Source organism: Rissa tridactyla, chromosome 19 (assembly GCF_028500815.1).
Source record: "Rissa tridactyla isolate bRisTri1 chromosome 19, bRisTri1.patW.cur.20221130, whole genome shotgun sequence".
Classification (NCBI taxonomy): Eukaryota; Metazoa; Chordata; class Aves; order Charadriiformes; family Laridae; genus Rissa; species Rissa tridactyla.
Genome location: NC_071484.1, coordinates 6,212,957 through 6,226,608, shown reverse-complemented (window position 1 = coordinate 6,226,608; position 13,652 = coordinate 6,212,957). Strand labels below are relative to the sequence as shown.

General features: G+C 39.2%; 1 protein-coding gene and 1 long non-coding RNA gene across 3 annotated transcripts in view; one reads left to right on the top strand and one right to left on the bottom strand.

Annotated features, from left to right (window-relative positions):
• The first annotated feature begins 5 nt into the window (after nt 1-5).
• The window catches only part of LOC128919104 (uncharacterized), a 164,968-nt gene continuing 151,321 nt past the window's right edge, over nt 6-13,652 (top strand). Inside the window, exons 1-2 of the long non-coding RNA XR_008469826.1 lie at nt 6-1,481; nt 12,961-13,003. This is a non-coding gene — a long non-coding RNA (uncharacterized LOC128919104). The remainder of the gene's footprint in view (nt 1,482-12,960; nt 13,004-13,652) is intronic.
• KRT222 (keratin 222) lies at nt 5,147-11,167 on the bottom strand. Of its 2 annotated transcripts, none has more exons than XM_054224081.1 (6): nt 11,072-11,167; nt 9,112-9,240; nt 8,115-8,341; nt 6,974-7,050; nt 6,690-6,822; nt 5,147-5,360 (listed from the first exon to the last, which is right to left on the bottom strand). In XM_054224081.1, the coding sequence occupies exons 1-6, from the start codon at nt 11,165-11,167 to the stop codon at nt 5,147-5,149; spliced, it is 876 nt and encodes a 291-aa protein (XP_054080056.1). The 2 variants fall into 2 exon arrangements, with proteins under 2 accessions (XP_054080056.1, XP_054080057.1); XM_054224082.1 differs by having other exon boundaries at nt 6,690-6,795; nt 8,121-8,341.

Below are 13,652 nucleotides of genomic sequence, written 5' to 3'. Positions count from 1 at the left end.
AAAGGCCGAGGCGGCCCGGGCGCGGCCCCGCCGTTACCGGGAAGGAGACGCCGCCTCGCTGGGCAGGGGGATGTTACCGGCGCTGCCTAGGCACCCTGCGGGCCGGGCTGCCTCAGCCCCAGACTCGCAGTCTCCGGCACCGGGCTCGTCCCGTTCGCCCAGCCGCCAGCACGGAGAAGCTGCGGGCGGTTTCCCGCCTTCACGTTCCTGTCAGCGCTTCCTACGGGCAGGCTCCCCTGCCTGCCGCCCGCCTCCCCGCTCGGGAGTCCCGGCCGGTGGTCGCATGCCTGCTGCGTCCGGGCCGGAGAAGCGGCAGCGCTGTCTCCCAGTGGCGAATCTGCGGCGCAGAATGGCCAGGCCGGCGGCGGCCATGACGCCTCGCGCCCGCGGCGCGTTGGCGCCTTTTTCTCCTCAGAGGGGCCTTGAGGCGCTCGGGGGGCAGCTGGGAAGATGCCGCAGTGCATGGTCCGAACCCGAATAAATCCCATAAAGGCAGGCGATAAAGTGAGGTGAAACGCTCCGGTAGTGCTGGGGAGCCGTTTGGCCGTGTAAACCATGGCTGGGGAATGGCGTCTCTTCGAAGAGAGGCTGAAGGGGCTGTGGCCCTCCCTCAAGTCTGGTGGCCCTCGCCATGCGTGAGGGAGATGGTGGTGCGGCAGTGAAAGGGCCTGGGGAAAACGGGTCAGTCTGCAGCGTGGTGTGAGGGAAGGCCGACGGAGAATGCCCTAGGTTATAGATCTGCGTAGATGGTAATTTTGAACTAAATCAGACTGACCGACTGAAACGCTCTTGCCACAGCGGATTAGGAATTACAGAGTAGACTGGGAGCAGTGGAAATGAACAATTTCTTGAAGAAATTTGTGAAGGTATCACACACGGAAGTAAAAAGCTTGCAAATGTAAAACACAGTACGCCTTGCGGCCCTGAGTGTTTGAGGGAGACGAAGAATTTCAGACAGCGTTCAGCATAGGAGTCTCTTATATAGCCAAAACTGTTAAAGTGACTGAATTAAACATGAAAACTTAAGGTTTGGCATTGAAATGCTGTTATACGGCCAATAAGACAAATTTCTAGACGTGACCAAAAAGGAAGTTTTGGTGGATCTGGTGAACGTGGTAGCTGAAGGAAGGCCAAACAGATGAAACTTACCTAACCCACATGGATTGTGGAAGGTGAAAAGAAGAAAAACTATCTGAATATGATGCCAGGTTGCTGCAAGTTAGGCCCATTTCTTCTTGATGCCTACAGTTTGTCTGGCCCAGTTTGCTTTTGTTGTTAAATAAGCACATTTTTACGGACAAGTAATGAGACAAGAACTCTGCCCTCATCTGCTTGCAGTCTGCTATCTGTGGCCACAATGGAAATTTATTGACATGCAGCAGAATAATCTGTGACTTCAATTTGATAATTAAAAGAAAGTAAAAATTGAAACGGTTCCTCAGTCAGCCAGGATGCCTGGGCAGAACATTTGTAATGAGAAGGTGAGAAAATACTTGTTAAGAGGTGAAAAAAACCCTGATTTTGACTGCTTCACGCATTCATCTCTGGTTTATTAATAACATGGTTTTGTTGATAGTGTTAAAAAGCATTTAATGTTAATAATGTTAAAATAAATTCTAAATTTGTGCAGCTTATTGAAATATTTATTATGGTGTTCAAGTATGTTTACTGGTACTCACTTGCCATGTTACCAGTTCTTAATCATCATGTTTGCCTAATTTCCATGTTGTGATAGTGAAAGATTTTGCCTGTGTACACTTCTTAATATACTGCAGGTTATAAGTAGTTTTACCGATTTAATAGGATTGTTTATACTGCACGATACTAACCAGGGGGCTCCAAATAGTTGACTCTTAATCCAACTGTTTTAATTAGCAACAGTTTCATAAGCTTTGAATGAGGACATATATTCATTGGAAAGTAGGCTGAGACAATGAAACTCATTTTTATGTAAGATGTTTGCAAGTATTAGATGGCAATAGCTCAGCTGGTCTGAATTTAATTAGCAGCACAGAATCAAAGAACTCTGCTATATTCTCAGGCATCAGTGTTATATTTTTTAATTAAGCTTTAAAATGACCTAAAATCAGGGTGACATGTTGTGAATACTCTTTTTTTCCCATGCCCACATGGAGTTCGCTCTGACACTAGTGGAAGTTTGAGTTGTTTATGAATAGAAGAGTAAACTCTTTATATTTGAAGAGATGGCACTTGTGAATAATGCAAAAGATATATATGTACTGGAAGGGGTAGTTAAAACTGGGATGTGCACTTGAACCAAGTCTGGAGTAGGAGCAATTCTTAATGCAGACAATGAAGTCAGTGTCAGGAAGTCCCACAGAAAGAAAATAGCCTTGAACAGGCAAGAGCGGGCTGCCTGCAGAATGTCACGTGTTAACAAAACCAGCCCTTAAACTGAATCTTTTTTTTTTTTTTTATTTTTAGAGCATTGGGTTTCATGATCATAAAACTATAACTAGGATTATGCTAGTTGCTTCAAACTGCGAACAGAAGCTGTATATTTCATGAGCAGTTGAGTCCGGTGTTAAACAATGGCAGCTTCTGTGGGTGGAATAAATTTCTCATCACAGCTCAGGATGAATTTGTGCAGTCATTGGGGTCAGGGAGGTGGCTTCAGAAGCTGTGAGGTCAGGCTGTTGTATGGATGAAATAACATACATGAATAAGGTCAACATTTTTTCTAGTTAGTATCCCAGACAATGTTTACTATAGAGACACAGTAATTTTTCTCTTCTAAAATAACGTGGAGGTTATATTGCAAGATGAAGTCAGGTATGTGTTCTGTACTATGCTGGACTGGGTTTCTATCATTAGGGGAAAAAAACCAAACTAGAGTTATGCTAGAGAAGGTAATACCCTGAGAAGTGCCAAAGGTCAGAGAATAAGCCAAATACCCCCTGGTTAAAGAAAAAAATATGTCTGTGAGTAAGATTATTCCATTAGTGTTTACTGTAGAGATGGCAGTACCTTCCATGTATTTGTGCAGTAATTTTTTATACGCCTATGCAAGCTCTTCCTGCACGAGGAAGTCTGCCTGAGCAGTTTTAAAGGTATATGTATTAAGCGAAGTTTCTGTTACATATTTGCCTGCTATTTATCTTTGCCTGTAGATTGTAAACAGTGCATGCCAGATGCTGTCTTCTCTTCTTTCTTGTGCACTACTCCGAAGAAAAGACTTTAGATCTGGTTAGAGTTAATGGGTTTACCAGAAAAAGAGTAATTTTTGTAGCAGGAGGATGCTCACTTTACATGTTATGATAAAGATTCTTAGGTAATTTGTGTCTTTCTAATTGTAGAGGAGAGCTTAAAAAACACTTTGTTGCAGCACTACAGATTTTCTTATCTACAACTTTTATTCTGTATTTCTCTGTTACTTCTTTCCTTTTAAGGTATACACATTAAAACTCACAAAATACACATGGGCAAACTCAATTTTAATACTTCTTTTATTATAGTACTATCATTTACTTTGGTAAATTCGTATCCCTGTTTAAAGTGCCTTAAAGCAATTAAAACTTAGTTTAAATTCAAGTATTGTAAAATGTACAGAGTATAAGCACAAAAAAAGCTGCATAGTGAAAACGCTAGAGCAGGCTAATACATTCAGGATGCCAAATACTCAAGTATTAACACCACCAGATCAGTATTAGGGTTAATGATAATTAACCAGCATCATACAGCAGATATAGAACTGTGGGTGTTAAAAATGCATTGTTCTTACCATTAACAAAAGATAGAAGCATAACTTAACACTGAAAGAATTTGTAGTATCAGTTTTTATAACACATGCCATAAGTAGTAAGGCAAATACTGACAGTCTTTTACATGCTGCTGTGAATCCAGCAAAAACTGTACGTGTTTTCTCTAGATTCTGAGCCCCTGCAATCCCAGTGATTTCGCTAAGAGTTTGAGACATCCGTGCCTCTTAAAAATCCTCATAAACATTCATTCTTATCTTAATACAATTTTGCTTGAATTTTTGTTTGAAATTTGTCTCATAATGTTATGAATAAGCATGTCTGGGTTTGTATTTCTGTTTTTTTCAGTTTACAGGTGCAAGGTCTTCTACTGTACATTGTATTTGCCCTTAGCTACTTTGTGTAGTAGTGCGGGATGCTTAATGGTAGAATTTTACTTTGAATATTTAGCCCTTATTTTGTTCATTTAATTTGAAGCTATAATAGTTGTACCCTGGCATAATAGTGACTTGTTATGTGTACTAGATCAAGAGCATAACTTGCCTATAAAAATTTGTCAGAAGAGGAATTCGTTGAAGATATTTTAAGTCACATCATTGTTATAATATGGCATTGAAACGATTGGTTGACTCCTTACATTTGAGCAATTAACGGGTATAATTTTACTTGCTATGGCTAAGAAAGTTGTAGTACAGATATGTGTGGACAAATAAGAGAACGTTTGATTTTCAGTGGAAATTACTGCTTCAAAATCAGTGGAACAATAGGGCTAAAGTATTAGTCATTTGTAGCAACACTTTTAAAAAATGTGTGTATAATTATGTAAGGGAAAGACATTTTTGCTCAGTTGTTGCCTAAAAAAAAATTTAAAAATACCAGCCACTTTAAAAAGAAAATTCTTTGTTAATAGTTTATGTATTTTAAGAGCATCTTTTTATGTAATTTTTGTTGTTAGAAAGTATTATTTTAAAATACATTTCAAGAAGTATGACATTTGTGATATAAATTATTACAAGGATTCATCAGTCAATATGTGTATGCAATATTGAATAATCAAGAGAATGAAATATGCAGTTCTCATTTCCAGAAAGAGAAAACAAGTTCTCTTTTACAAAGGCAGAATATGTCAAAGTATAAAGTTAGAGTTTAATTTTTTAAATATTTGGTGAAATTCTACAAAACAACAACAATAATGAGAAAATCAAAGGGCTGCACCCAGAGTATAAAACTAGTAGAAGTTAGGTTTCTTGGAATCTTAACTCCCTTGCTCTTCTCCCTTTCTTTTAAAAGATAGGTATGTTTTTATTGTATTAATCAAGTACTTAGTAAGATTTCATAGTTGTAGCAAGATAGCAGGCTATGTAAGTCCATCTACAGTTTATTTCCAGAGCCCATTGGAGAGGAACTTTGGGTTAATTTGCTGTAGGCTAAGGTTTGATGGAAGGAATACTGCAAGATCTCCTCATTACCAGCCTGACTTCGATGTCGGGAAGAGTTTTCTTTTTAGCGTGTAAACATCCTTCATCCGTTGCTGCTAGGTGGAGATCAAAGCGCAACGAAACTGATTTTTTCCTTAAGCGGGGGTTGTCCTTAAAGAAAGAACCTTCCCATTCTTTAATGACTTCATCCACTTTTTCTGTCCTGAAACAATAAAGCAAATGTATTTATGATCCCTCAGGCAACATGAAATATCTGTCTTCAGGACTGCTTTTAAAATGTAGAGAGAAATTGCATTATAAAGTGTCAAGTTATTTTAGAATGGTACTGAAATACTAGAATTTTCTTTTTTTTCACAGGTTCATTCTTCAGAAAAGCTACATAAAGGGTGAGGGTTCGTTATATTCTTGTTTTTGTACTTTTAAGTAGGCATGGATACAAAACCACCGCTCCAAACAGAGCAGGCAGTTTGTTTCCAAGGAGAAAGTTTGGAATTCAAGCTCAAAAACTCTGCAAGAAACCTCCATACTGTAGTGGGCAGGACTGAATTCCTGCACCTGAAAACCTTCAAAGTAGGGAGGAGAAAAATCAAGTTCAGATCCAAACCTCAGAATGTAGAGCTACAGTAAATTAACAAAAGAAAAAATAAGGCAAAAGTAAAATATGGACAATTGAAAACCCAGTATTTAGGCACCCAAATACTATTGATTTAATCCTCTAAGTATGTGTCAAGATCCAGATCTGAAAGTCCAACTCTGGGGGCCTTACTCAGGTTGAGTAAACTTTACCCAGCTGAGTGTCCCCGTGCAGATCTGCTGGAGTGAGTAAGATGAACAAAGCTCCTGTATGAAAAATCAGCTTCGGGTATGGAACGTATATGGTGGACCATATGATGGCATTAATTTTGAATCCTAATTTCTACATGTTTTCAACAAGTATTAGTGACACGTTACACTACAGTTTGTGTTAAATGCCAGTCCACAAAAGAGCTTGAAGAGCAGTAGAAAAAAATAGAATGAGGCAATCCAATGCTATTAAAGTAATTTAAGGTGAATAATACATACTAACAGACTTTCCCATGCCCACTTAGAAGCCAAGCTCTCCGTTCCCTGTGTAGTAATTGGTGAAACGTACGAGTTTCCAAATAGCAAGTTGGAGCAGCCAAGCCTGAATTTATGTGCATAAATATGCCCCAGAGGGACTTCACAAACATGGTATGGGCTTTTTTGCTTTCAGCCGTAACTAAATGAATTATTCATAGTTTCATTCTTGACAGAAATAGAAATTATAAATCAGAAGCATCATCATGATATTGATTAGGAAGTAAATGCTAATAAAAAGAACTTTAAAATTTAATTTGTTGTTAAAACATGCCATTCAATATAACTTGAACTATCATTGTTGTTCTGGAGCTTCTTGGCTCTATGTGAATGATATAGAAGATACTAAATAAAGGAAAACTCAGAGCTATTGAAATATAATGCCCACCATTTACTTTCAGTTATTATTTTGTTAAATTCATGTTTATCTTACTGTACAGTGCCGTGAGCTTCAGCGCTTTCCTTCATAATATTTCCATCTAGGATTGCTTGTTTTGTCATCAGTTCCACCTTCTCAGTTTCATGCTTCTTTACACCATCTGTAAAAGAAAATGCAGATATATTAGGCATAGAGTAAGGTCAGGACACATGACCTAGAGGTATTTTTCCTCCTCCTGTATTGGAAGAAGATCCTTTCGTAATAGCCAGTAATTTGTCAATAGTTAGGAACCTCCTTTAGACCATAATCCCCTAAGGGGAAAGTGCCTAAAAACTCACCTGAAGGCAGTGTAAAGGCAATCTTGCTAGTGGTAGGCTTTTTGTCATCCTTCTGGTCACCTACAGCACAACGAAACCTGAAAAAAAAAAAATTACAGTCATCTAATAATATTGAATTACTTTAATCCAAACCTTTTCTTATAAGCAGCTATGAAAAATTTAAAAATATGAGGACCATGTGAAGTTCCGTTTGATTGTAACAACTATTTGTTAGGAATTCTCATTCTGAGTATAGAACAAAGAAAGTTATGGCAAATGTCTGTGCGATTTCGGACAGTTTTTAGTTGGTTTGTTGTGTGCCAAGAAGAGTTATTTAATTTTATTAATACTGAATTGTATGGATTTTCACAGATTTAGAAGTATTGAATCTGTAACTGACTCCCCAGTCTGTAATCTTGTTATGCAAATGTGTGAGGTTCCTGGACTGAGATCCGCCACTTTCTGTAGAAAGGACTGAGGGAGGCAACGTTCCACTGAAAGATGTCAGAATCAGGTGCCTGGTTTTTTTAAGATAACAGTGCTGAGTGCAAGATATGATATTACGCCTTTTCCTTATTGCCTTTCCTTGTTGCTTACCTGTGTATAGCTGCCCCTCTTGTGTCTGCATTTCAAAATACTTGTGTTTGTGTGCCAGGGAAAGGGCAGACGGGAAGAGTTACAGCCAAGGCAAAATGTCCCTGGAAGGCATATTCTTAAATAGCATCCTAATGTGTAGACCCTCCCAGATGTGTGCCTTAACACACCTGGAATGACACTGAGTAGTACAAGCTCCATGTGTGAATGGCCATCTGCCACGTGAGGAGCCCTGAACTCCTCTCCCAGAGCCACATGCCTCTGGACTTGCTTCAGGAGTGGCCTGAGACAGACGTAGCCCACAGCGAGCAGCTACCAGGCTGCAAAGTCTGCATCAACACGCAGTGCCTCCAGGGAGGATGCAGGAAGCATGCTATTACCTTACGATGTATCCTGGAGATGCCCTGAGCTCCAGAAAGTGTGGAGTCAGTGAAGTTAAAGTGAAACCGTTTCTAAGGATTTTATACTGTAATTTTTTAATGATTGGTTCATGTATTTACAATTCTGGTGATTATTTCAATGAGAAGTTCTGCAATGGAAGATAAATCTGAGTACTTTTTCTCTAAACAAGTACCTGTTCTCTTCTTGCTCAAGCAGACTGCGATATGTTGCTATCTCCTCCTCCAGTTTCATCCTCGTGTTCAGGAGAATTTCATGCTCTTGCAGCTGTTTCTCAATACCTCTTCTCACGTCCAGGAGCTCTTTCTCTAAGCATTCAATCTCAGATTCTAAATTTTGTAGTTGCATGTGGTACTGCTGCTCGGTGGCACGCAATGAACGTTCCAAACCCTTTTCCTGTGAAATTTAACTCATATTTTAAGGTTTGGAAAGTGTATGTGTAAAGATCTTATATGTACTTTTCATTAACAATCTCTGTATTTTTACATCAGTTCTTTTAAGAATATTCTTTACGATCAGGAGTAAAGCTTTCAAGATAATACTTTTGCTGAGAAATTTTCCATTAAAATCTGTAATAATTTAAGATAGGATAAAAAATGTAGCCGCCTGTTGTACCAGCAATCCACTACCATGGAGCTTACAGATCTCTGATTTTACCTGTATGGTTAAACCGATATCCAGCTCAGTACCCTATGAAAACTGAGTAGTCTATGTGCTCTTGTAGCTTGTCTATATTACTGAATTCAGTAAATTGCTGACATATTTTATTGTGAATAAATTGATAAATTTGGTCCACACATTCAAAAAAAGTTACAAATGTGATGTGAATTGGTTAGGCAGAATACCTGGGGACTTGAGGAGGGAGTATCGTGCAGATGTATGTTTGGCAGGCGTGAGAACACAAAAACACGCGGATATTGAATGGCAGATGCTGAATCGAAACATACGATACTTGTAAACGTGAGCAAATGACCAGCTTAGTGCTGGGTTAGTGCTGTGTGACAAGCTGATAATCCGCCACAGAGCTATGCATTTCTGAGCGTGTTGTACTTCTGCTGTATAGTGGATGTGATTGTTACATAAACTGAACTGTGGAATAGTTTACATCAAGAAAAAGATTTTTTTTTTTTCCAGGAGACTTTTAAGTTTCCTTTTCTGATGCTTACCACAGCGTGGAGAGATTCAATTTCAATCTGCATGTGGTGCCACTGCCGTCTCGCTTCACAAAGTTCTGCTCTGGCTGCCTTTAATGCCTCTGCATCTTTGTCCATTCTTTTAATCGTAGCTTCTTCTAGCTTCAGGGGTTATAAAAATGATAGCAATATTAAAAAATAGTCAAACAATGAAAATAAAATAGATACATAAAAATCCCCAGTAGGAGTTTTTTGAGAGCCATATAAATTTGTTAATGCTAACAGTGATGAGTTAATATTTTATGTACCATGTAGACGGGAAGCCCTTATCCTGCTGTGTTTGTGGGAGGTAGTTTGACACGTCTTGAACGTATTTGTCGTTGAGGAATTTCCATACAAATCAACCAGTTGTATTTAGATCTTACTCTTACTCACAACTAGATAAATGGGCTTAACTTCATGGAAATTAGAGGAATTGCAGTCAGTTCAAGACTCCAGGTTTGAATAAGGTTCTTTGTTTTTAATGTATTTTTGATTTCTGAGAACAGCTTTGTAGAGAAGGAGCACTTTTGAGTGGTTGCATGAATATATCACAATTGACAATTGCTGTAATTATGTTTTTGCCTGATCTAGTCATTGACTAGATTTCAGATTGTCATTTGAGAGCAAGTACTTCCATTCATTTAAATATGAGTGACATCTTTATCCAAATCTACAACTTTTCCTTGTCCTCTAAGGACAGGTTATTTAAGGTTTACCTGTCACAGGAGAGATAGGTAACTCATGTTAGATGTGACAGTTCAGAAGTGAAGTGCCTATTCTAAGCTGATTGTTTTGCTTTTGAAAGTTATTGTTCCTGTTTGATTCTGAGTTTTACTGCAAGTGGTGAAGGTGCCATAAGCCGTTGAAACCATACGTGCTCTTTTGCATATTTTACTGCTTTATGTAGGTTCATATGATGCCATCAACTTGAAGGAAATAAGCTCTTTAATTCAGGTCTTATGAAGCAAGTAAAATAAGTTCCTAATCCCCCCTTATAACATACTGACCTGCTGTAAATTTACCATGCTATCATTTGGGTTAAAAATCTAGATTTGGCTAATCCTCTTGCTTATCCTTTCTTTTTGCCTGGATACTGCAGAATTTATGTGACAAGGTTATACCCATGCACATTGGCTGCTCTGTGCCAAACACAAATATACACTTGGCTTAACTCTCGGGTTTACGGCTGCTGTGTGGCACTGGGTTTCCATGCGGATCAGCCAGATTGCAGCAGTGCTCTGACCTGTGGTAAAAAAAAAACCTCCAGAATTCCTGCAATACCTGACAAGTACAACAGGGTGATATAATACCTAATTTTCACCCTGAATTTCTTGACATTTGATGGCTGAAAATTGTTGTGTCATTTTATTTCAAAGTCCAGTTGGGTTTTAGAGATGTTTTGTATGTAAATCTATAATAGTAGCATGTGTGTTGATAACATTTAATCAATCTATATGAAAGAAAAAATATATTTGCCGAAGAGTATGACATAATTTTACTGTGAACAATATAACATAGCCCTGAAAAGGTACAGTTTTCTTTAATATAGGTGCTAAAAATGGTAAAGCTTTCTGTATATAAATGGATTCTTTACATTGCCTTTGATTTTCAACCTTCTCTTTTCCTCTGGGATAACTGAATGGTGCTAGAGGTTACCAGGTTACAGCATATGTCATCATTTTTTAAATCACAACAATATCACTGTTGCAGGTACAGAAAAGCATCCAGATGAATTACATGGCATTCTTTTAGTGTGAATTTCATACCCTGAACAAAATCTATTTCCGTATCTTCTAGTTCACGTCTTACTGCAGTAAAATCAGAATCCCTTCCCCAATAATATGCTGCATTGAAAAGGAAATACTGTACCTCATAGAGGCTGAGGGAGGAATTGTACGGACAGGGCTTGTCTCCTTCCTCTGGAAGGTGTGTGTCTGTATGAAGTCATTACCTGGGTCCTCGCTGGGCTGACGGTCTCTATCTGATTTCTGGTGCTGAGCGTTTCATACTTTGCCCCGCTCTGACTGAGGAGCCGGGCCAGCTCCATCCTCCATCCTCCATCCTCCGCCCCGCCGGGCGCTGCCGCTGGGCCGGGCTGGTGCAGCGCTGGCGGGAGGCAGCGCCTGCCGCCGCCCTTAAAGCTGCACAGCACCATTTCCGAGCTCCCAGTCGTCCCTAAACGCTAGTTTAATACAGCAAAGATCTGCCACTTCTGCACTGATTAAAGTAACGATGCCTAAATTCTGCCCTGAAATGAATATATGCCATGTCTTTATGTTGCTGTTACACTATAACTGTGTTTTTTTAATAACCTCGAAACGTGAGGTTAAGAGATACAAAGCAAAGGACAAAATTACAGGTACACAGCATGAAAGTGCAGTCGCAGAGGGGAAGGGAAGGGAAGGGAGCAGCTTCCCAGCACTGCACCTGTACTGGTGGCAGAGCTGCCGGACTGGGCCTTCGCCAGGCACTGTGCAGCACTGGAGCAGGTTGTTTGGGGATGTTACGGGATTTCCATCCTTGAAGGTTTTTAAGACTCAGCGAGGCAAAGTCTCAGGTGTCTGACCTAATCTGGTGTTGAGGACTGTCCCGCTTTGAAAAGGAGCTGGGCCCCCAGACATCCTCTCACCAACATTTGGGTGTTTCTATGGGCAGGAGCACAAAAAGCGGGAGAGGAGCCAGCGCTACTGGGGGTAAGATGCTTGTGTGCTTTGTGGGGCTCAGCTCCCCGTCTGCAGAGTGCAAAGTTCGGGTGGATTAACACTTCAAACATAGCTAACTGCTGTTCCCTTCACAGAATATCAGATTTGTAGGATTCTTATACCTTTCCTGACATCTGACAGGGAGGTAGAAAGTGTAGGTTCTTTGCTGTGTTATGTATTCTGCAAATAATTCTTAATTTCCTGGCTCTGTAGCTACTGTATGATCCCAATGATCTTGTCCACTAATAACAGCTCTTACCTATTTTTCGAATTTTTTTTTCAGTAATGGACAATACCAGATATTTAGTAAAAAAAATCAGATTTCAGGAAAAAAAAATATAAATCACTAAGTAGAACGCATATTTAGGCTCCAAATAAGAATATACATCAGTAAAATGAGAAAAAAAGGCAGCAAACTTTTGCAAGACACTCATCTTTTTAGAAGTCAAAGTATTACACCACTTGAAAGTCTCGTGTGCATAGGGCTTTCTTGTTCTCGGCTCCGTCTGCTGGCATGTGTCAAAGGATCCTGTGTTCTGAGGTTGTTTTTCTTAGCTGGCTGCTTTTCATCTGTCCTGGACTGAGATGAGAATGTTTTGTTGTCCACTAACTTTTCTACAAGTGTCTTAATTATTCTAGTTTTATGTAGTTCTAAAACCGAAATATTGACCATGGTTTTCATTGATGGTATGAGAACAGTCACATAATAAAAACATTAGGAATCCATCAAACAAGCATAAGATGATATACCTTAGGACAGGATAAGCATTCATAGGAAGAGCCTATGTATTTAAGCAAATAAGAACTTGAAATGTAATTTAAAATCTTCCTTTTTCTTTGCATCACAATGCTGATTGCTTACAGTTTGCTTTCAGTTCCCTGGGACTCTGAATGTTTTGTTTACATCGGGCAAAGCCAACGCTGTCTAGTGTCCAGAAATGAAACCAGAAATGTGTAAGAAATATGATACAGAGGTCTGCAGGGAGATTGGCCCCACTAACCAAATGAGCATCAACGAGCATCTATGGATCAATCTTCATATTACCAGGAGCTAAATATTTGCCAGTTGATACAATTTTTAAAAGCTTTTTAAAAAGAAATTAGCACTAATGCTTGCTTTTCACACCTTTTTTTTCAGGTGTAAAGGGAACATCTGGCTACGAGATCTCTGAAGGCTAAAGGTAGGTGTAAGCAGTTATATCTTTGCTAGGATTCCTGTAATTTTAAATTCTAGCTACTTTCAATGTTCATATTCTATTACAGACGTTAGATTTTAGTTAACTTTAGAGTTCAGATACTGTGCATCAATTATTTGGATTCTTGGTACAGTGTACTAACGCTATAGTGATTGCAAACTGTGCTGATTTACCATTGTTGCGTTCTCTCAAGGTGATAGCTGGAGGGGTTTCTAGATTTTACATACATCAAAACTGCATCCTAGGCGGTTCTCAGTCATCTTTTAGACCGTAATGGTAAATTCAGGGTTAATGTGTATGTAGCTAAACTGCAGGATTATTCAGTGGAAATCTACATTGAATGAGGTAGGGAATAATGATTTCACAGCAATCACAGTTGCAGTCCTTGAGGTATGTACATTATTTCATATTTCTTTGTATACAATTATTCTGAAAGTATATATGTCTTTGGAAGAAGATGACATAAGAGACATATTTTTCTTTTCAAAATGGAGATGCTGTCAATAATGGGGAAGATGATATGGTTTCAGGTTTTCCATACAGGAGAAAAAAATTATGGGTAGGGAAGAAAGATGATGAATGCTGTCCTGCCTTAGGAAGAGAAAAAATGTCCTTTGGTCTATAATCTTAAAAT